Consider the following 23,900-nt stretch of genomic DNA (forward strand, 5'->3'; position numbering starts at 1 on the left):
GCTGGGAGGCCAGACATATTTCAGTCACAAGGACTGTATCTTGGGAGGGTTATGGAAGAGACAATGAAGAACCCCCTGACTGAACTTTTATAGTCGTTCCTCAGAGAGGAAGTGATGAAACTCTGTTTCTTCTGTGAACAGTGTCTATGTTGTGTTGGCTTCCTCTCAGTCCAGACCCCCTCCTTGTATTAAGTGGCACCAGAGAGAAGCAGTGGCTCAGATGGATTACATGTGGGAAGGTGTAACAAAAAATATTCTTTATCTAAGATAAATAAGAAAGAATAACGGTGGGAAATTGAAGGTTTATATTAGATAACATCTGAGTGTGTGATTATGCTATTGTGTCCCAGTTGGAGCTATACTTCTTGGTGCTGTTTCACATTCTCCTTGTTTTGTTTCCTCCTGGGCCTAGATGGACTGAGATGTCGGGGGATTAGTGTTTCTCACTTCTTTTTCCCCTTTCTGCTTCTTTCTAATTGGATCTGCTGCATTTATGTGCTATGCTCTAGCTGCCACCCCAGCCCAGTCTTACTGCTTCATTAGGCTTTCACTCCTTTTCACGGTTCAGAGAACACCTTTCTTTTGATGATCCACAGGTACGTCTGAAAAATACCACTTGACTTTGTCACCTCATCTGTGCTCTGAATGCCATTAATTTTATTCTCCTTTCTGAGCTCTGTATACCCAAACCTTGTGTTTAATCCACCCTGCTTATTGAATTGCCTTTCATTCCTGTACAATGGAAACACTGTAAAGGCCTTTTTCTTTTACCTGTTGAGTTCCCTCTCTTTCTCTATGGGCAATGGGCAGTGTAACATCACATTTGATCATCTACTGACACTGTGCAGAATATACTGATACCATGTTTAACTCCCTTTTCAGCATGATTCATATCTATACATCTATGTGCCAGAAGCACTTAAGAAGGAATGGGTCATGTTTGGGGAAAATAAATTGTTTGAATAACTCTTGAGATTTGTTTCAGATCCCCTTAATGTGATTTTAAGGAATCAGAATAATTAATATTTAACATACAGTCAGTTATCTCAGACACTTGTCCAAATGTTTCACTTTGGGATTTGACAAAAAAAGGTTAAATAAAATTGGAAGTAAGAAATAGGGAATTTTTGGAAATGACATAAAATAACATACTTCTTTTGTATCATAAACTTCCTCTCTCTTCTGCAAAAATTCTAGGAAACCAGATTTTATTTCAGTATGTGATCTGTTCTGACTTCACTTTCTTTTGTATTGGCCTTGAAATGTATAAACTCCATTCTCTGTATTTTGTAAAGCTTCCTATAACAGTCTGTCACTCCTAATCTTAATCCATTTATAATTGTTTAATGACAAAGGACATGTCTATTGAGACTGGTCTTCCAAGCAATTTCCATTTTCATTGTCTCTTAAATCAGACAGTTGCAAAGGTCCTTAGAGTGGCTGCTGTTTGTTAAAAGCTTTAAATATAATTAATTTCAGCTTTACTTCCAACTGGCCTTGGATTTGATCTTCAAATAAAAAGAAAGTTAATTTTTAGGGTCGGATTTGTAAATTTCAAGGGAAACGATAACTTCTACTTTTTTCATAAGTATTCCTTTAGGCTCATCAAGTTGAGTAGATTTTATCCACTTATATCATTTCTCAGTCTTGATTTATCAGGAAATAGAGTAATAGAAAGCATGTCAAGGGAAATTCTGATGAGTAAATCACCAGATTTAATGTTGTTTGAGTTTCAAAGACATTATTTCTCTTACAGGTATTTGCACCCTGAAGGTCTCCCTTCTGACTACACCATCACGTTTCTCTTTCGGATACTCCCTGACACACCTCAGGAGCCATTTGCTCTTTGGGAGATTTTAAATGAAGCATATGAACCACTGGTTGGAGTTATTTTAGATAGTATGTATTTTGTGTTTTATCAGTGATTTTAACTGTACAAATGATTCATTCTGTGTCTAGTTTTATTATTGCCAATGTTCCAATCTGCTACCAGAACAACCACCTATATCTGGCAGGGGATAATCTCTAAAGCATGGTTTTTAGATTCAATTTAACTGAATTTAGAGTCAAATTTTGAGTTAACTGCTTTAAACTGGATTCTGAAGATCTGTACTAGATGTAATTTGATGTGAGAGACACATCTGCTTTTAAAATTTCCAGTGCTTTGAATCTGATTCCAATAGACTCTGTCTTGATATAAGGCAGTGGTACTGGGAGCATATGCAGTGGCAATAGCAGAGTCAGAACCACACACATGAACTCTTGATGGCTCGTCATTTCTACTTGGTTTTACTTTCACAACTGTGAAACAGGGATTATAATTTACAAGGTTTTACTGTTGAGAAGATGAAGATACTGTGATAGCTGTTCTTCATAGCTGCCAGTTTGTCACCTTGAAATAGGTGGGAATGAGGCATTTAGCTGGCTTGAGGAAGTGTTTTTCTTGTCCAGCTCCCACAGAGAACTAATGGGAGAGTAGGACCAGGTAGACATGGGGGAGGTAGACTCAGAACTATTGGTTCATCCTTCCTGTCAAACCAGTAAAGAGCTTTTCTCTGATATAATTTGTTACTTCCAGGTCAGTATGTTGTTTATGAATGTGTTTTACTAACATTTGAGTTGTTAAATGCAAATTGACTCTTTCAAATATTGTATTAGGTCTTTTCTTTAACCCAGAGCTCTTAATTTTGATCTCACACAGATGGTGGTAAAACTCTGACTTTCTTTAACTATGACTACAAAGGAGATTTTCAAACTGTGACTTTTGAAGGCCCTGAAATAAGGAAGATATTTTATGGGAGTTTTCATAAGGTTAGTAATGGCAGTAGGGAAAAAAAGCACTCTGAATAAAGGCTTGGGAGTTTTTCATGTTTCAAAATCATCTTTCCTGAGGTCAGCTGCTGCCAGAAAAAGTGTATTATGCATTACCTACCTTACTGTCATAAGTCTCTTTGCAGTATTAGATTAACATTAAACAAATCATAGTTTTTATCATGAAGCTGATGTGTTCAATTTTCATCTCATACTTTTTGCCTGTGTTTTGTAGTTCATTTAAAAATACTGGTCTTGAAAAGTAATTTAGAAATAAATCAGCTTTTCCTTTTAAGATTTAGATTGGCAGTGTCACTCAAAATAAAAAGAAAATGTCCAGAAAAAAAAAATCCTTTTTTCATCAGAGTTGTAATTCTAGTATATATTTTAAGAGCTATGCCACATTGAACTTTCTTTTGCTATTTGAGAACTTGTGACATTCTTTCTGAAAGCAGATGAAGTGGTGCTGGGATTGTAGCACCTATTTGTTGTGGGGGTACTTTTGTCAAAGACTTTTTTCCCTGATATTTGGATCTTTCCTAAACAAAACAAACAAACAAAAACCTTGAGCGTTTGCTCGACAGGACAGTTGTAGCTAGTCCTCCGTACTGGGAGTGTCTCTGCTGCATCAGTGAAGGACAACAGAGTGTGATCAAGGCAGAAGGAAAGAACTTGGTTGCTGTGCTCTGCTTTCTGTACTGCATTTGATGTGATCTGATTCTTTCAGTGTAAAAACTTCACTATGACAGCTTTTGCTGTCAATGTATAATTTACAAACTAAATTTTACTGCTTAGTTTTGGCTTTTGCACATGGCTGGCTATAATGGCTGTTATGGTGAAATCCAATGCTCTCTACAAGGAATGACCACACAAATCAAGGGTTCTGTGGGATCTGAGTGGTATATGAACATTGTGTAGATCTTCTGTTGGGACAAATTATTTACTTACTGAATAAATTATGTAAGTTGCCAAATTCTTTGCAGATGTTCCAGAATTAGAAAAAATAAACTCATTAAATTCATTAAATAGATTACAATCATAGAATAATTCAGGTTGGAAGGGACCTCTAGAGGTCATCTAGTTTATTTGCTTTGGAGTGTTCTTTGAGTTTCATTAGCAAACATGGAGTTAGGAGCTCATTTCAAAAAATGCCCCCCTTTTCCCAAGGAAAGGACACATATATCCCATATGCTCCTTTGTATGTTACAGCATCTTCTCTTTTGCTTAGTTGCATGTTGTTATCAGCAAGACCACGGCCAAGATAATTATTGACTGCAAGCAAGTGGGCGAGAAGACCATTAATGCAGCGGGGAATATTAGTTCTGATGGCATAGAAGTGCTGGGGAGGATGGTGAGATCCAGAGGACCAAGAGACAATTCTGCACCAGTGAGTGGAACAATACCAATTCTTTCAAACATTTAAAATGGCCTAAAAAACAACTGCTTGAGATCTTTGCAGTTAGTTTTAACTTGAAGCCAAGTGAATTCATATTTTAAATAATAAGATCCCAGCATTTCAGAAATTCTGCAAAAGCCTGCAGTAGTTGTCAACTTGGGCAAAATCTATTTTTTATTATTTTGATAAATGAAATCATAAGATCATCATTGTTGAAATTTTATTCTCAAACAAATATGTAAACACAGTTGATATGTTCAGATATGACTTGTGTTCCAAATTTAATTACATAGAGTAATACAGTGTATAACTCCTTTGCCTGGAGTTATTTAAACTTCGTTTTTTTAAATATTTTGTATTTATTCCCCATGTCTGTTATTCTCTCTGATTCTTTGTTTGCCCCTTAACCCACTGTCCACTAAAAAATTGAACTGGTTTGGCACATATGATCCCCAAAAGCTCCCATCTTAGTATACCTAGCTCTTTTACAATATAAGACATTTTAAGTGTGAAAGATCTCCCCCCTCCCCCACCTTAAGTGCTCATTCATTCCTCTGAAATTATTCTTCTAGAAGCAGTAATTGATTATTCTTTTTGCAGGACAACCAATGAGAGTCTTTCCCCTTTGTTTTGTCTGGGGGGTTTTGACTTTTTTGGTGTATAGTAGTGTTTGGTAATTTTCTTTGAACTTTTTTGACCTTAGAATGAGTTTAGCAGAGAACGTGAACCTTGAACCAAGGCCTGATTTGAATAGGGATGAGATCTCAAATATGTATATACTTGTTAATTTATGCAAATACTCTTGTTTAGTAAAACATAAGCCCTCAGAATATGTCTCTGTACAAAAAAAAAGAGCTTTTAGGACTCAAACTGATGGATAATAATTATATGAAGCCTGTAAAGACAATTACACAGAGAAGCCTTTGTAGTCACATTCCAACAGAAACAAAAAAAGACAGACTTAGGAAATCCTGGAATCAGAGAAGGCTTTGTAAAGAAGTAGAAAGAAATGTGTCTTTTGTTAGAACCTAGGAATCTATACTTCAGAAAATTCAGACTGCCCACTCACAGAAATATTTGATTTTGTTCAAATGAACTGTAAAGTTGACATAAGATTAGAAATGTGTAGATGAAGATGAAAATTCTTTAGTAGTGTTAAGCCGTCTTTGAGTATTACCACAAGCACCAAATTAGAAACAAATCAAGAAAGTACCCAAATACCATCCTCTAAAGTCTCCATTCTGCACAATTTATTTATATTGAGTAGTACTTCTGTGAATAGTCACATTTAAGACATGAATGAGTCGGTCTCCTACTCCAAAGTTTGGAGAATATCAAAGGAATCTAGTAGGAGGCAGGATAGAGGTTCTCAGAACAGCTGCTATATTAGTAGATCTCTTGGTTTTAGAGATGCTTATTACATAAAATAAAAGTAAGCCGGCAGTTACTTCAGAATAAAATTGTGGATGTTCTGTTCTAACTGTGTTCACACTGAACAGTTTAGCATTCTCAGAATGTTTTTAGTGTATTTTAAAAATAAATCAATACAGTGTAGTCATTTGGATTTTGCCAGACATTTCAATTTTGAGGGAATATAATTGTATCAGGGTTTTTTTTGCCATCAGTGTATACAGTGTGCAATGGTAAAATGAACAGGCAGAGACAGATAGATAGATAGATAGATAGATAGATAGATAGATAGATAGAACAAAAAGGGGATTAGGCTCAAGGTGCCTAACCCTTTTAACATTCTTGAATGAATCATCTCAGGATTAGATTGTAGCCAGAGCAATGAAACCTGATTGGGACATGCAGCAAGTCATGTTTTCTATTCCTTCAGCAGAACTTAATGAAAAGTCCAACTTCAAAACATTATTTACAATCACAGACTTTCTCTTTATTGATGTTTCCTCCTCTTTGAATTTTGTTTGCTTGCATGTATATGTACTGTTAATAGTATTGTCTAACATGGGCTGCTATTGAGAAACATTTGCAGAGCTGTAGCTTGGTTAGATGAGGACTTTTCCACCTTACTGATTCTGCTTGCAGTGCTGGATATTTAGAAAGCAAAATCACTATGAATGCAGAGAGTTATGAATAAATGTTTAACAGTAGCAAAGAAAGCTTTGTTTTGGGTTTTAGCTTGAGTCAGAGCAACCCACATAATATTTTTAAAAAAGAATACTGAATCATCCAGCATTTGGTTGATGAATACAGCATTTCAGAAAATGTCTGTTTGCTCTTTAATTTACACCGACATACTTTATTGCTATGGATGTCCAGATTGCCTAGTCCAGAGAAAATGAATGCATGTACATGCCTGTGAAGGACTGTATAAATTTTGCCAGTGCTGTCAGCCTTCCATTGTTCAGGATAACAGAATAGCATGGGATGGACTGGGTTATGGAAGAAAATGGCAATACAACTTAAGTTCTGAACCTAAGCTGCTCTCTGCACAACCAGCTCAGGTGTTGCTGCACCCCATTTCTGGGATGTCTGATTTGCTTAAGTGCAGTATCATGCAAATGCTCAGGTATTCTGTGTCCCAGAGCAGTGTGTGCATGCACTTTCATCTGCTGCTGCACTCAAGCTAGTGAGACTTCCTGGAGTTAGGAGCTTAGGGATGTGTAGCAAAGAGGGAGGCATCTAAGTGGCTCCACATGGAGCCAGCTTCCATTTGACAGAGGCATGGACACAGACTTGCTGGACTCAGGGTGAGTCTCCGTGGAGCCAAATCCAGAGTCCAAAAGCTGCCTTCATGCTGCACTTCAGCTGTCTGAGCTGTTTAGCATGGTGCCAGCTCATTGTGTCTGCACCTGTAGTACAGCAAATCTAGAAACCAGCTAATCTGGTGGCAGGTGAGAAGAATGTCTATTTATATGAAAGTATGCCTTTATTTAAAAATATAATATTTGACTTTTATAAAAAAAAATGATGCAAAACCAAAGGTGCACTATGTGCACATTTTAACAGCTTTAGAAGCAATGCAGTTTTAAGAAAAATTTTAAATTCATTCCTCTGCTCTTATCGCAAAATAATGCCCCTGAAAATAATGGGAACAAACCCAGAGTTCTATCTCTAGCAGTTCCTTGAATTTTTTAACATGTGGGGTTAATTTAATGGGATGTTCCGTTCCATACCACTCTCTATTCAATATGCACATAAACAAGGCATGGAAAAAGAATAGAAATAGTAACAGAAGAAAGCTTCAACTCTCTAGACCCCTTTGTTCAGTCAAGGCTGTAAAGGAGTTAATTGGTTTTACCATTGAGTCCTACTTAGTATATTGTTTCTGAGTATGTAGCAGCCCCTATTTTTAGCAAATGTGTGTGTTCTTGCAGATTAAGTTCTTGTCCAAACCATGTTCCCAGACCTGTGATGGGAATTTTCTTTTCTGGCCAATGTTGTCATGTGTTGAGCAAGCTTTTCCCCATTCTTAAGCTATTGTTGCCTGGGGATAATACGGGTAAGAGAGGGCATATTCTAAAGTAAAATTAAACTGGAAAAAAAGAGAAATATTATTTGTGGCTCAGGTCCAGTATAAGTAATAGTCTACAGGAGACCTTGTCCCAGATAAAATCTGAACAGCAGACCAGAGGGTTAAGGGGAATTATTCAGAGAAGCTGAGCTCTCTTTCGCCTGACTCTTGATGTCTTCTTTGGTATAAAAAGATATTGGAATGCACCATTGGGCAAAATAAGGAATTTAAACAAGGAGTGGGGGTTAATTCAACAAATGCATGCAGCATTTAACCTTGAACAACTTTGCTCAATTCATGTAATGTCTGATAGTTCAGATGAGTTGGTTAGATACACATTTGGTAAAAGCAGTGGATTTGCCATTTAAGTGAGGTATTTGTGGCTTGCTGCTCAAAGTCAAAAGCCTTTGTCTAATCTGAGTGCTTGACTCAAGGTGGCTTTGCTTGCTGTTGGCTCTGTTTTTCACTGATCTTACACCTAACACTCATACTGTACATCACCCTTGTTTTGAAACAGCTGCAGTTACAGATGTTTGACATTATTTGTGCTACCTCATGGGCCAATCGAGACAAATGCTGTGAACTTCCTGGCTTGGTAAGAAACCTCTTTTAATAACTGTAGAATTTACCTTTTGTTTTCTACTTCATTGAGACAAATGTTTTATTGGAAATGGCTGCTTAAAAGTTTTCAAAAAAGCCCAGCTCTGCTTGGATTACTTGTCCTATTGAAAGTCAGTAAGATGTACTTTTCTAAATCAAGTAGGTGCTTTTGAGTACTACGTCTTAGACTTTACTAAGTACTGTATCTTAGATTGATAAAATACCCAACATTTGAAATTCTGGACATCATTCTTCTCCTATCTTAATCTTTTCATAGAGAGATGAGGAAAATTGCCCTGCCCTTCCTCATGCTTGTTCCTGTTCAGAAGCCAATAAGGGTCCCCTTGGACCTCCTGGACCACCGGTAAGGTTTTATTCAGCTTTGCAGTGAACTGTACCAAATGTCCACTGGCCACCTTTATTCCAAAACATGTGAATATACTGCCATTGTATAACTGATAAGGTTAAATTATGCTTTCAAGTGTTGCTAAAGAGATAAAATATATTCAATTGATACCAAAGATGCTATAAATTATGTAAAGAGGTGGTATGCTGAAGCAGTTGGGGTATTTTTTGGACCTGGAACCCTTTTACCTGTCTGTAGCATTAGATATGTCACAGGTAGTGCCATTTATTTTCAAATTTTTAATCACCTGCTATCTGTCTACTCTAGCACGTGTTCATTAAATGTAGCTTGGAGTTTAGATTTCTGAAATGCTCCGTTTACAGTATTCATATCAATTAAGGATATGGAGCATGACAATGCCACTTGTGTAGTATGTGATGAAAGAAGACTTTTCTGTCTTAAAAGCCCTACCTAAGTATGGCATTTATTGGAAAGTAGAATGGAAGTACAGGTTCTTCTGAGAGTTCTTAGAGGCAGAGAGTTATCGAAGAGCAATGAAGGGAAGAGAGAATGAAATAGTCTGCTTTTGTGGAAAGTAGAATTTCATTTTTTTAAAATTTTCCAGTGAATGATGAAATGTACACTGTTACAACTTTTACATATGCTTAGTGGTGGTATTTTAATGGCACTCATTAAGAGTTTGCTTTGTAGATGTAAAGTAAGTCTATATTTAAGTTCTGTGTGTAACCAGTGGAACTAGATAGTCTCTTGTAGAAGACAGTTATTTAACTTTTCTTCCATGTCACTGTAGTATCTTAGTTGGAGCCTTTCTCCTTATTGGCGTGTGGAAACTCAGACAATGAATTAGACCAGACAATGGATATACAGGCCACTAAATTTTGAGAACTCATTCTTGCATCCCAAGTCTGATTTTTATCAATTTAGAAAAGTCACAGGCTCTGTTTGCAATGGTTCATTATTGGTTTGCTTTAACAAGAATCCTGACTGGGATATTTGTAGAATGATCATGTGTTTTTGCTGTTACAATTAGATAAATCTAATCGGCATTTTAGGGCTGCTTGCTAACTGAGTTTGAGATGAGGCTCTCTTGCAAAAAATTTGAACTGTGTATATCTCTGCTCATACTGTGTCCTGGATGCTCCAAGGGCATGTTGTTAAATGAAGGAGTCAGGGAAGAAAGTAAAGGAAAATGTTTTTGGTGTTAAAGTACACAAATTACATGAGATGCATATTTAACAACAAAATTGACTTGCACATAAGGCATTCACATAGTAGGTCCTAGCAGCCATTAATCCTACTGACAACTCAGAGTTTAGTCTTTCTGCAAGAACTGTTCTTTAAGCCCTATACAAAAACCTGGAAAGAAATTCAAGAGGAAATTCACTGAAGAGCTGCATCTTGAACAAGGAGAAATTATTCTGTTCTCCGATTTGAATATAGGTTATAAATCAAGTATGGATTAAAGTTTTAATTTCCATATTTTAGCATCCGGTTTGTGTTCTTTAAAAAAGACAATGGGATAATTCACATGAAAATGTCACTTAAATTGAGTAGTTTGACCACATATCACAGTAAAATTAAAAATGTTTGAAAATTATTTGACTGGAAGGATGTGTATTACTACAGTTCAAAAGATACATGGATCAGGAATTGCTAAGGCTTAACCCAGCAGTAAAATAATGTACTTCTATATATTACATTTAGGATTAGCAATGTTTTGAATAGCATAGTGCCAGGCAAGAGGAAGCATAAAATCAAGCAGAAAAATCACTGCCAACGCAGGCAAATATGTGATTCTGGAACTCAGCCTGTTAAAAGTGATGCTTTTTTGCCAGACAGTTAGATGGCATAGCTCTGCAAAAAAAAAGAAATCCAAAGCCTACGAAAAAGCAGAGCAAAAGAATAAAGTCAGTGTTCATCTCTGCGCCAACCAAAAGTCAGAAAGTCACATGTGCTGTGTCTGGTCAGGAGTGCTCCAAGTCATTAAAATGTCATGACTTTTCTCCAAGCCAAGGATTCTTCTGTCTAAGAGATCAGGATCCTACCATGTCACCAGTTTTAGACATTAGGCTAAAAAAACTCCAAATAAAATGCTTCCATTTGTTTGGGATAGTAACTCCAGAAAGGATTTTTAATGTTTAAGAAAATGCGTCACTTCGGGTAAGACAAAGTGTTGTTTAGAGTTAAGATTATCTGGCAATTTTCCTCATGGGATACTGTTTTTATGGCTTCATCTTTGGCAGAATTTGATCCTGCTGTCTGAAGTTCCCCACACTAAGTAAAAATGAGATATCACTGAAAATGAATGCCTGCATTTGAAAGGAATGCTGCAGAATTTAAGAAGGCGAAGGAGACAAAAATACTGAAGGATTGGAGAAGTTTAATTGCAAAAAAAGATCTTTCTGTGCTTCGTAGGTTTTGAATATTAAAAAGAAATAAGGAGGTGTCTTGATAACAGTTGATTAAGACACGTTTCTGGGGGAAAGCACTGGCTACTAAGATGTTATTCAAAATAAGGGAAGAAGGCATAACATGAATTTTTGGCTAGAAAAAGAAGCAGCACAAAAAAGAAAAATTTGAAATTAGTCACACAAGCTTAGCAGTGCTGGGGAATAACCACCAAAACAAATTTATGAGAAAAATGAGAGGGCCTCTTCTGATGTTTTCATCTTAAATAAATGCTGTTCTGGAAATTGTGCTTTTACCCAGCAGGGTTACTGGGTTCAAAACATGGACAAGTGTGCCAACTCGAGCATGAATCTGAAAGCATATGATTTAATGGCTCAGCATCAGGCTATTTTTAAGTATATATTCTTAGTAAAAATGCAGTCTGTTTCTGAGAACAAAATGGGAGAAAGCTGTGATTTTGTTTATGTTAAAAAGTTGCAGTTATTGTGCTGAGGAATTTTAGTCTCAGAGTTAGGAGTAAGGCAGAGGAAGGACAAAGGACAGTGGGTGGGAATGCAGAGTATCTGGAATTTTGCAACTGCAATTGGAACTTGGTTCCATGGAGAACATGGGATGAGATTTTTGGTTCAGAGCTGGCCATGGTGGAAAGGGTCATGGCCATAGAGCTGTGGGATGGAAGTGAGAAGACTGAGGGAGCTGGGAGAGGTAGTGGACAACTGTTCCGTGATCACACATGCAAAGACCATGTCATGATACCTTCACTGAAGAGCAACAGTGCTCTGGCATTTCCAGACATTTCTGTTATTGGCATTCGTATTTAAAGTCTCATAGATACTGCATATAAGCACATTTTCTATTTTTATATCTTTATTTAACGGCTGTTATTTTTGTGAGTACCTATTGTAGCCCCTAAAGAGTCCTATTCAGTTATGTTGTCTAGTTGTACAAGGTCCTTTCTGAGTACAAAGATGGGCACAATACCTGTAAAGCTCATATTCCAAGAGATTATGCAGTATAGTCAGGTGGGGGAAGAGGGAAACTGATATGAAAAAAAAAAAAAAAATTATGCTGTCCTAGAACAGAAAGCACATGCAGATGTTTTTGCAAAACACATTCATGGCAGCCATCCATAGATATATGGTACTCCAGTGTCTCAGATGATAGTAACAAAAAAGGCAACAGTTGGTAAATAAATGATGAGCAGATGTAGGCATTGCTGAAGAAAGCAAAAAGAGAAAAATGTGCAAAAGAGCATTTTACCTAAGAATAGCTCCAAATTAAACCATGGTGTAGGTCTAGTAGACTCTGGAGTTGTCCTTGGCGAAAACTATTCCTGAGTCATTAGAATCACAGAGTTATAGAACTGTTTATGGTGGAAAAGACCTTGAAGATGATCGAATCCAGCCATTAACCCAGCACTGCCAAGTCTGTCACTAAACCATGTCCCCAAGTGCCACATCTACATGTTTTTAAACACCTCCAGGGATGGTGATTCCACCATGTCCCTGGGCAGCCTGTTCAAAAGCTTGACAACCCTTTCTGTAAAGAAATCTTTCCTTATATCCTATCTAAACCTCCCCTGGTTCAACTTGAGGCCATTTCCTCTGATCCTGTCACTTACTACACCTGGGAGAAGAGACCGACCCCCCCACCCCGCACCTGGCTACAGCCTCCTTTCCAGGAGTTGTGGAGAGTGATAAGCTCTCCCCTGAGCCTCCAGGCTAAACACTCCCAGCTCCCTCAGCTGCTCCTCATCAGACTGGTGCTCCAGTCCCTTCACCAGCTCCATTGCCCTTCTCTGGACTTGCTCCAGCTGTTCAATGTCCTTTTTGTAGTGAGGGGCCCAGAACTCGACACAGGATTTGAGGTATGGCCTCACCAGTGCTGAGTACAGGAGGATGGTCACTGCTGTGGTCCTGCTGGCCACACTGTTTCTGATACAATGCTCTTGACCTCCAGAAATGTGACTTTTCTGGAAACTTTAATAATGTAATTTTGGTGAGAACAGACAGATGTGCAGGAGGTTTCAGCAACTGGATGGGAACCCATGACTGCATTTCCATCCATATTGTAGCTTTCAGTGTTATTTTGATTCTTACGTAGTGTGCATTCTTGGCTCTAAAAAGTAGTCACATCTGTGTTTAAATCTGTTCCTGTGTATGGCCACACTTAAGTATGTTCTCAGTTTAATTACTCCAGTGGAAGGATATCGACAGGATATTTACTGATTCTTGAATGCTGATTCAGGAACAGGAAGAATCTGTTTGGACTTCTCTGGATTTCACGTCTGTTTGAGAGTTTTGGTTTTCAGTGAGTCCCGTGCTTGTGCTTTACAGGGTGGTCCAGGTGTCAGAGGTGCCAAAGGTCATCGTGGTGATCCAGGTCCAAAGGTACTTTGTACACCAACCTACATTTGACAGATGCACAGGTTCTTGGTTTATCTCTGCTGCATGGAAACCTTGCAATGAATTCCAGATTGTCTCTGGTGTTTTTGAGGAAAAAGCATAGTGAAATGTCATTGGCATTTGCTGTGGCTTTTTTCCAAACAAGTACTTGTCCTGTATATTCCTTGATAAAAGATACAAAATCCAGAATGCTGCTTTCACAGCATAAATCATCCTTTTTTTTCAGTATTTATAAAGAAACCAGACAGTTTTAAATTGAACCCTAACTGCTCAATCACGTTAACTCATATTTCAGATGTTTTTGAGTCTATTGGTATTTAATTCTTCAAACAGAAGCTGCCTTTGTCCATATGATAAGAGTTTAACTTATGTCCTGCACTACTTTAGGGACCAGATGGACCTCGAGGTGAAATTGGTGTTCCTGGACCTCAAGGACCCCCAGGACCACAAGGACCCAGTGGACTTTCTATTCAAGGGCTTCCAGTGAGACTTAAAAAATGAATAGGCTTTTTTCTGTGATCTTTTAAACAGCAAATAGCTTAGTTTATTAAATGACACCCGAACAGATTGAAATAGCTTTTGGTGTTGTGATCAGAATCTGAATTCAATACTGGAGGTGAAATCACAGATGTGGGCTTGACCTAAAGTGAATGCGGGTTCAATGCCAACATTTCTGTTTTTTTATTTTGATCTGAATTTTTAGTCAGCTGAAAGTATTTGATCGCAGGTTGAATATGACCTGGGTATTAACATTCAAGCCTGGAGTCAAGTGAAAATAAATTGCAGTGGGGGGTGTGACATGGCACCAGACCAAAAAGTTAATATTTTATCTTATATTGGTTGTGGTACTGCTCATTGCAGATCAGTTCTGACTTGAAAGGTGTACCCAAGCAAGAACACCATATTCTCTGCCAAAATTAAGCAATAATATTTATTACATTATAAAATCCATCATCAGAGGAAGTGATTAGGCCTGGAATTTGCAAGGCTGTTGTGAAATAAGTCACAGAATTTCATCATAAAGAAACATTGTTAGAATAATGAACCAGCAGCACTTATCTTGTTTCATACACCTCTCCAGTAGATGGGTACAGACAAGCCTAGAAAAGTGGTAATAGATATATTTTTCTGCTAGATTTTTTTTCAAAAATTACTACATTACAATACAATTTCATCTTTTTTCCAGTCTATATGATATGGCTCTACAATAAAATGGTTTACCAAAGCTGTATATTCTTGATGATGTTGTCATCAGAGAATAATACAAATACTTTAATTATAAGAGCACTTATAGAGAAATTGTTTCTTTATGAAAGTTAAAGTTAGTTTATTATCTAGAAAAGTATATGTTTTGTCATGCATATGTACCATAGAAACATGTCTAGTTTCCATAGAAAACCCTTTTTTTCACCATTATTGAGATTCTGCTGAGGCCTGAAGTGAAACAAATGGTTCAAAGAGAAAAAGAAATTAGCTATCTTTTTTTTTTTTTGGTAACAAAATGGCTATAGTTTTGTCAGGTTACTTATGAGATCTTTTAAAATGGGTTTTATTTTCTATATTTGTAACTTCTACATTTGCATTTTTGCAAATAAGGGTCTCTGCTTTCAGTAGAAAGAATAGTCTATTTTTTTATTGGTTGCTTTGTTGGTTTTTTTTAAAGAAGCTGAAGGGAACTATTAGAAATAGAAAAGTAACCAGATATTTGGTTTACTACGTGTGATTCTTTATCTGCAGGGGCCACCAGGTGAAAAGGGAGAGAAGGGAGATCTTGGTTTTCCTGGCCTGCAGGTATTCCCTATTGTATAACCTGTCACTAAGTTTGAATGTTGAATTGACATCATTGTGAGTTTAGGGCACATATTCCAAACCACTGAGAAATGTGTTGTTGGGGTGAATTTGAACAGGGATTTATAAAAGAGGAGGAATCCAAGGTGTGCTGGTGTGCAGTGACCAATTCACTTGGCCCTGAAGAGCTGGTTACTTTCTTGTTTAACACTTAAATTGTGTCTCTGTAGACTCAACACCTCTGCATTTTAATGATGTGTGTTTAGCCATCTTTCATTTCACAGAAATACCTTCTTTACTGAATCTTTTCTATGGCCCCACCCATTATTGAGCTCCCTAGTTCTGTTTATCAAAAACACGTCATACAGTTTCACTGGAAGATTACGTAGTTGGATTCTGTTAATTTGATCTCATCATTTGCTCTCCCTTTATAATGCTTAGGGTGTCCCGGGAGCATCAGGTTCACCAGGAAGAGATGGAGCTCAAGGTCAAAGGGTAAGGTAAAATGAGTATGTTTTACGTGCATTTTGTTCCCATTCCGTAACAGAAACATTTCCCAACGTGGTTGATTTATTATAATTTATGCCACTTCTGTCCTTTCTGGAGATCATCTCTCTGTGCCAATCAGCACAGGAGGGTGGACATCCTTCTATCTGGTGATGAGGGTTGAGATGTGTAAGGGGAAGCCTGCACGATGCCTGTGCTTTATGCATTTGATAGGCGTAGATGTCATTTGTGTTCAGCACTGCCAATTAATGTCTTTGCTTATATGTTTAAAATTACATAGTTGTCAAATGGTACATAATTAGTATGCAATCCAAGGCAATGGTCTAAATTTGCTTTCTAGCTAATTAATGAATAACAGAGACAACTACAAGGGAATTTGAAACTGAATGTAGAAAAATACCTGTAGAAACAGTTGACATGAGGAAAAGGTGAAAAATAATACCAAAATTTAGTCAACCTTATTCTGCTCCGGGTAAAACAACAGAAGATACTTACAGTCTGTCTAGGAGCCAATAAAAGAAAATTCATATTCATTTGTGCAGTTAAGCCTATAAGTCCTCCTCTTTGTCTCCTTGGGGAGACTTTTGTTTCATTCTTAGTCAGGCACTGGAAAGTTATTGTTAGCATAGTACTACATTTCTGTCTACAGCAGAAGTTCGTTATGAAATATAACTTTTCAGTTTCATTTGAGCAAGATTTACATATTCATGATCCTTTCTTTTGGATATGGTAATGTAACTTGAACTTCAGAGAAATTTCTAACTTTTTTGATTTTCTGACCTTGTTATAAAAAAACCTCATCCCTGTGGCAGAACATATATTTGAACTCACTATTATGAATTCAAACATTGGCAATATCTTTATGTCTAGAAGTAATTCCACTGAAGTCACTGTAAAATTTAGGGAATAGATAGATTTACTTTTTCTCTAAAAATCAAGAAAAGAAAGGCATTTTATTAAGATAAAGATATATACAACATTATTACCAGATAAATAACCTAATTGGAGGAATAGCCTTCTAATTTTTTCAATTACATTTTGGTGAAATATGGAAGTAAATCTATCCTTTTCTTTCTACTTTATAATACTGTGATGTCTTCTCGTTTTGGATGCTTTTATGTCTTCCTTTTGGCTGCATTGGACTATTTCCCTCTATATTGCCCAGCTTTCATGCCACCTGTTCATCTCCAGGTTAATAGAGACCTGGACCCTGATGAACATTTGGATTTTTGCCATGTTCTGTCTAGTCTTGGTCATGGATAGATTGAGGTGACGGTGCTAAACATTGTACAAGTGAGTGCTATGTGCCTCCTCCATCTACATTCTTAATCATGAGGGATGTCGAGGTGCCTGCAGTTCAAGGAGGAAAGAACTTTGTGTTTTTATGCTATTCTGTAGCTGACTTCATATTTAGCAGTGGACCCTCATGCCATGCCTTGATGCCAGCCAGCAGTTCAGAAGCAGTCTAGTTTTCCCACATGTGGGAGTCACCAGGTTGTTGCAGAGAGATGGCATTCCAGAGAAAAGCCGAGGAAGACTAGTGCATGAAAGGCTTTTGATATGGCCTGGAAGGGTCATGTGGTGCTTATTCTGTAGAATACCCCACTGTTGTCTATAAAAAGGTAGGGCAATTACATAAATAGCCTCTTTTTATAGATATGGTAATAATGCTTTGTTCATGTGTGCTCTTTCTTCTGCTGTTAATCACAGGAGCTGGATAAACAGCCCAGAGCTCATAAAATTAGGTCTGTTAGCCTGGTATTGTCTCTGTGCGACCCTTATGCAATGTTGTCCAGCAGTAATTATTTCTGTGGCAACAAATAATTATGCTATACTGCTTTTATAGTGTTGTAGCTCATTTGATTCCTGTGAAGTTATGACAACATAAAATTGCTTTTAATGGGCGAAGATCCAACCCAATTATTTCACCGCAGTCTCTTTGAAGACCCAGCACTTGAAAAGGGGATAATTCTGAAGGGCATAACTGCAGCAGCAAAGTGGAACTGGAAAATTCCTGAGAAGTAAATTGCCTTTTTGTATAATGTTCCTTTTGTTGGGTTTCCTCCTGTTAGCCAAGATGCCAAACTGTTTTGCAAGTATTATACTACTAGAACTGACATTTTCTGTGTTATTCTTAGTTTAGTTATCCCTTCCTCTTTAGTATTTATTGATCATTTAAGTATTTTCATTATAGTGGTACCAGTGCTGTAAAGTACTTAGGCAGATGGCTAAATCACACTGATTTTAATGAGAGGTAAGCATAGGGCTGATATTTATTGGGCGATCTCTGAAAACTTTGCTGAACTGGGCATAATGTGATATTAGACTTATGAAGTGCTGGAATGGCAATTTTTTTTCTACAGTTCCTGATAATTGGAATCACTTCACTTTTACAGTTCATTTTCCTTTCTTTTTGTTTTGATTTCTAATGTTCATACTTTCTGATTTTATTTTTGAAATCAGTTGAGAAAAGGGCTTGATTTTCCTTTCTTAATGCTGTCATTCAACACTTAATCTGTAAAGCTTCTTGTTGTATTTCTGAAGTTCTGGTTTTTAGTCCCTGGTTTATTTGCTTTTTCTTGGGTTTTAGAAAGAAATAGAACATCTTCCCTGTCAGTTGTGTGAATTCATAAAAAGGTCATTTTCATAATGACACACCCTCCCTATGAAGAAGAATGGGATGTAATAAAAATACTTGTGAAGGTTGAATCAGAGTAAAAAGAAAGTTTTTTCTGATAGTAAAGCCAACATTCTGAATATGCATGATAATATTTTATACCTGTCTGGTAACGTGGTTAAATCTACATCTCAGACTCCACATGAGGAACAGTCCCCTCCTCTCTCATCAGCTTCCAGAGTATCAGAAAAGATTCTACAAATATAAAATTATTTCTTTTTATCGTATGGATGTAGCTGTGGTTGTTTGGTGTCCTTTCTTGCTGCTCCATATTTGTAGCTAGCAGTATAGAGGAGTTTTAGTAAAAAGAACAGATTGTGTTTCGCCAACAGTCCCAAGCATTTAATGTTGAAAGACAGAGCTTGAATTGGCAGCCATGGGTCCCAGGCTGCAGGGTTTTTTTAAAAGGCTCTACATGAAACTCTTTCAAGCCTGGCTCAGTAGCTTCAGTTAAATTTTTGCCAGTATTTAGTCCTACTTAAAAAATCACCTCTCTACAAGTTCCCCCAAACAAATTCCAGGCTACAGAAAGCTCAAGAGTTTATAATGAGGTCAGCAGCACTTCTGACTTCAGCAGACTTGAGGTTTTACAGGTGATGCCATTTGTATATTGGCAAATAAAATCCCTTATAAAAATTCTGTCAAAGCTACACTGTTTCTCTGTAACTTTTTTTTCATGCCATTAGCAAAATATGTCTTGATTTAAGTTAACTTACCAAAATTATATACACCTTGATTCTAAGACCTACATCCTAGGTGACACATCAAAATCTGTCCCATCCTCCTCTTGGATATGCAGTTCCATGGGAGAGAATCAGTGGCTTTGTACAGAGTCATTTCTATGCTGGATGACAGAGAGAAAGAGCTGTTGTGCTGTGTAATTCCTCCTTGCATTAGATATGGTTAAGCAAAGAGGAGAATTCAATAAATGGGAGTTTAAATAACATCTATAAGGCTTCAGTGCTCAGAATATAACTTTGTGAATTCTCACTGTGCTCTATTTTCTTCTACATTACACACCCCAAAAATTATGGAAGAAAGAGCCAGAATAAATAAATTCCCAGTCTTCCTGCCAATTTCCTGGTACTTACTAATCTCTGCTCTCTACTCAGAAGTTCAGAATGAGTGTCAGATGCATTCTGGCTATCAGGTGGTCTGAGTAACATCTTCAAACCCTGTTGGCAGCACAAACAAATACCTTTAGTCTTTCTTTAGCATGAGAGAATAGGTATTGCCATACTCTTTCTTGAACCAGGCTTCTCTTTGACTTAATTTCTATATAGCAATTTTCACATCTAGCAAATACAGTAGGAGGTGATCTTTTGTGGACGATACAGACACAGTGCCAAGAGAAATAAACCCTAGGAGAATAGACAGGAGGTGATTACTGAGCAGCCAAGAGTAAGAACACTGCTCAGAGGAAAGAAATTGTGAAATATATTCCAAGAAAATGTAATTCTGATCATACTGTTAATTCTACTCTTTGACTGAGATGGGAGAAGGGAAGGACATACAGATTTATTTTTCTTTTAAAGTTTGTGTGAATCCACACTAGATCCTAGAAGTCAGTGGAAAGCACTCTATTTCCCTCCTCCATACATTAAGCCCTTAAAATGGTCAAACCAGTTTTCATCCTGCTTTGGAACTGAGAAAAAATAAATGTAGGTTTTACATCTTTGCTTTAAAAGTGAAACATAAATATGAAGGTATCAACTTCATCTGGCTACAGTGTGAAATAGGAAGGTATTTCCTTATCAAGTCTAAGGATGCATGGATAACATAATGTGAATTGACTGTGTGGCTTATTTTACCACCAAAACACCCTTCCAGTAGGATTTAAAAAAACTTTCCAGGTATATGGCAGATAATAATACTCTCCAGCCATTTTTCATGTCATATGATTGCAGAATTGAATAATAGTTTCCAAATTATGCAAAGCATAAAACTAGTAGAATATGTTACATTCATTACTAAAACCATGTCAGAAACAAAGATTTGGAAAAAAGTACAAAGCAAAAAAGTTGTAAATTTTTCTTCTGAAGCTCCATGAGATACTGAGGCCTGGAATGTTCTTTACTCTGTGTGTCACCATAAACATTTTCAAACTTTTCAGCAATAAAACAAACAGTTTCCCGCATAAACCACCTTTCAAACTGGTCTTGAGCCAGAGGTAAAACCATATTTCTCCTGTTTAGGCTGTGTAGTAATTAAAGAATTGCCTAATCACCAGGCTTGTCAGAAAACCATGCTTTATAGCACGTGGATACAAAATGCATATATTGGTTAATTTGTAAGAATACTTTAGTAATAAATAGTGTATTTTCTTCTACATCTGGTCAGTCATTTTTTCTGTGATGTACTCGCTTTCCAGTTTCCAAGTTATCTTTAGTTTTTGGCTCTCATTTCTGGAAGCTCTGAGGCACGTTCATAATGTAAACCACATGAACATTCCTGCTGCTTCCTGACTCAGGACCTCAGTGATAGCTGGAGCATATGTACAGCACTGCTGGGCAGAGAGACCCACTCTCAGTTGCCATCTTTCAGCACCTCATCAGCAGGACTGTGAATACTTGCAACCAGTGAGAGCAGATGTAGAAATGTGACCTTGTGGTAGAGAGGTTGGACAGCAAACCCTCTCATTTATTTCCCTACAGAAGTGTTCTAAGTGAAATTCACTCAGAGGTGAAAATTGCCAGTATGAAGAATTTTGTATTGTTTTTTCTTACTTCAAAAGTATTGTGTGAGACTAGCTGGATTTTTTTTTTTTTTTTAAATCTTGGTGACACTATGGCTCCTTTTCAGAAATAAACCCTCCCCAGGGCAAATAAGGGAATTTTTTCCTAAGAAATCACTACCAACAGGTATTAATTTAAAAAAAAAAAAAACCAACCAAAACCAAACAAACACAACAACTAAGCAAAACAAAACTAAAGAACAAAAGTAAAATATTTCTTCTAGATGAAACAGAACAGAACAGATTCACGAAGTACATATAAAAAGCTGATTAAATTGCATTTATTTATCTTCTATAGGGCTTTCCTGGCAAGGATGGACCCACAGGCCCACAAGGACCTCCTGGCCCAATGGTGAGTATTGCCCATAGAATTTGTTACTGTAAAAGTCAGCAGGATTTTGGGGGATCATAGGTCACACTGTTATCTATGCTACAGTGGATAGAGCAAGGCCAAGGGAAGTTGGAATTCTCACGATGCGCAGAGTTGGCAGAGAGCTGCTTGTCCAGTGTAATTTCTTTCCACTCCTACTTAGCTCAAGAAGAAAATGTCTCCCATGGGAAGGGGAGAGAGTTGTTCTGTCAATAGATTGATAACTTGTTCTTCGTCAAGTAACTGCACTATAAAGAGGGAATTACTGCTCTTAACATTTGAAACAAGACTTTCTTTTTGTCAAAAATTCCAATTTGGACTGTTAACTGAAGTGAACCACCAAGTTTTACTTGGTCCGGAGGCTGGAGGTGAGCACAGGTGCTCTCAAAGAGTAATCAAGGAAGACAGCAGAGGCTACATCCAGCCTCTAACGCAGGATGTATGTTGCCTTCAGAAGCAGTCTCAGTCTTCTCAGGGCAGCTAGGCAAAGTTAATGCCTTCTTAATAGACTGAAAAGATTAGGTGAAGCTACTGGTGGTACTGAGTATTCTCCAATCCAGCTTTTTGTTTTTACAAAGAACATTCTGAGTTGCCCCCCCTGAACACAGTATTGACATCACAGGATTTAGTCCAGTGATTCAGCAACTTCTGCCCGTTCCAGAAAGCAACCCAAGTTATTTTCCTCAAGTGATTTTCTCAGAGCTGTGCTTTTGGTGCTCTTTTTCCTGCAAACTGTACTTCATAGTCCTCCCTCTGGGAATCTCCAGTCTTTGACTGACAGAACTGTCTGTGCACTTCCCATCAGGACTCATGGATGTTGATTGCCATCACCACTATTTTCTTTCTCTTTTTCCACATAGGGCATACCTGGTGCTCCAGGTGTTCCAGGTGTTACTGGAAGTCAGGGGCCACAAGGTGATATTGGAGCTCCTGTAAGTGAAACTAATTAGTATTTCTCTGTCTGCTGTTGTGCATTAGTTGGTTCCTGAGCCTGGCTTCACTCTTGGACAGAACTCCTCAATATTTATTGCTTATGATCTGTTCACAGTTAGGGGCTAAGTTAAACATCATATTGACCTTTCCTTGTTCATTCTTTCTAATTAAATTTATTTGTTGGTCTTACATACAATGTTTGGAATATAGGGATTAGAGAGTCAAAACACAAGATTAAAACACAGAAGTTAAAAACACAACTATGTGAATTTGTAGTCTTTTTGTAATTACTTTCTTCTTTTTTTCCCCTTTGCCCTTCAAGTGACTCTCTGGAAATTCAAGCATGCCATTTATTAACATGAATATTTCCAAAATATTATTCTGATTTCCAAACTGTGAAAATAATATATGAATAAAAATCTGTCTTTTGTGGTTGCTTGGTGTTTACATCAGAACAAATGAATAATGACTAGGGCTTTTTCTAGATTGCTATTATAAATTTGACTATCAGTTTCATAGTGTGCAAAATTATATCCTCTATATCTAAAATTAGTATTAGGAACCTCCAATATTAAGTTCGTCTCCCAGACATTATTGTTTATTATTATTAAAAAAAAAAACCCAGAACAAAACAGTTTGACTGGAAGAAAGGAATACAACTATGAAATGAGTGTGTAAATTATGTAAAAGAGAAAATTTATAGTGGACTTCTTTTTTTCTGTAAGAGTTCAGACACTATTATGTATTCATATTTTAACATTTGACTGCTTGTTTAATTATGAAGCCTGCTCAGCTTTTTCCCATCTATTATAGTAAACATTCTATTTAATTTTTAAAGACATCAGAATGGGACAGTGTGCATTTCTGACTCTATTTGTAGAATAGAAAATTTTCTTCCGAAATCCAGTTTGGTTTGGAGATTTAGGCCAATGCAAGCATTTTCATATGGTTAAGTGGAAATGAAATTAAATTGACTGATAATACATAAGTGAAGATAATAACCTAATGCCCAGTTCTACATAGTTTCTAAGTGTGATCATGGAAGATGCAAAGGAGATTTGAGGCGCTATGGAACTTTTACTATCAATATATAACATGTTGACTGTGCAGTTCCTGTCCAAACACATGTTCCAGATATTGAACTAAATTTTCTAGAATGTAGATATTCCTGTGAGTCATGTAAGAGCTCTGCTGTGCATGGTTAGACTCTAGTAGTGCAGAAAAAAACAGGTGGCTGAAAAATTACTGAGCTTCAGTAACAATCTATTCCAAAACGTAGAGTTATAGAGGCCTTAGAAACAATCTTTTAGTTTTTGTAGGATTTTCTTCTCTCCAAGGATAGACTAAGCTGTGCTTTAACCATGTATCAGCTGGCTGGTTACCTATGCAGAAGCACAGAGTAGTCTGAGTTCGAGGGGAACCACA

The 23,900-nt window shown here is 37.2% G+C and overlaps 1 protein-coding gene across 9 annotated transcripts in view; it reads left to right on the forward strand.

Moving 5' to 3' along the window:
• COL14A1 (collagen type XIV alpha 1 chain) overlaps positions 1-23,900 on the forward strand; it is a 115,476-nt gene that overhangs the window by 79,185 nt on the left and 12,391 nt on the right. For all 9 annotated transcript variants that reach the window (XM_042036356.1, XM_042036355.1, XM_042036349.1 and 6 more), the window contains 11 exons: positions 1,757-1,899; positions 2,702-2,811; positions 4,040-4,198; positions 8,203-8,280; positions 8,563-8,649; positions 13,398-13,451; positions 13,854-13,949; positions 15,204-15,257; positions 15,696-15,749; positions 21,471-21,524; positions 22,403-22,474. In XM_042036356.1, the coding sequence (XP_041892290.1) occupies positions 1,757-1,899; positions 2,702-2,811; positions 4,040-4,198; positions 8,203-8,280; positions 8,563-8,649; positions 13,398-13,451; positions 13,854-13,949; positions 15,204-15,257; positions 15,696-15,749; positions 21,471-21,524; positions 22,403-22,474 (961 nt within the window). The remainder of the gene's footprint in view (positions 1-1,756; positions 1,900-2,701; positions 2,812-4,039; positions 4,199-8,202; positions 8,281-8,562; positions 8,650-13,397; positions 13,452-13,853; positions 13,950-15,203; positions 15,258-15,695; positions 15,750-21,470; positions 21,525-22,402; positions 22,475-23,900) is intronic.

The sequence above is a fragment of the Corvus kubaryi genome, unplaced genomic scaffold, assembly GCF_017639235.1.
Source record: "Corvus kubaryi isolate FWS band 111438036 unplaced genomic scaffold, C.kubaryi_AGA036_p1.0 37385, whole genome shotgun sequence".
NCBI classification, from domain to species: Eukaryota; Metazoa; Chordata; class Aves; order Passeriformes; family Corvidae; genus Corvus; species Corvus kubaryi.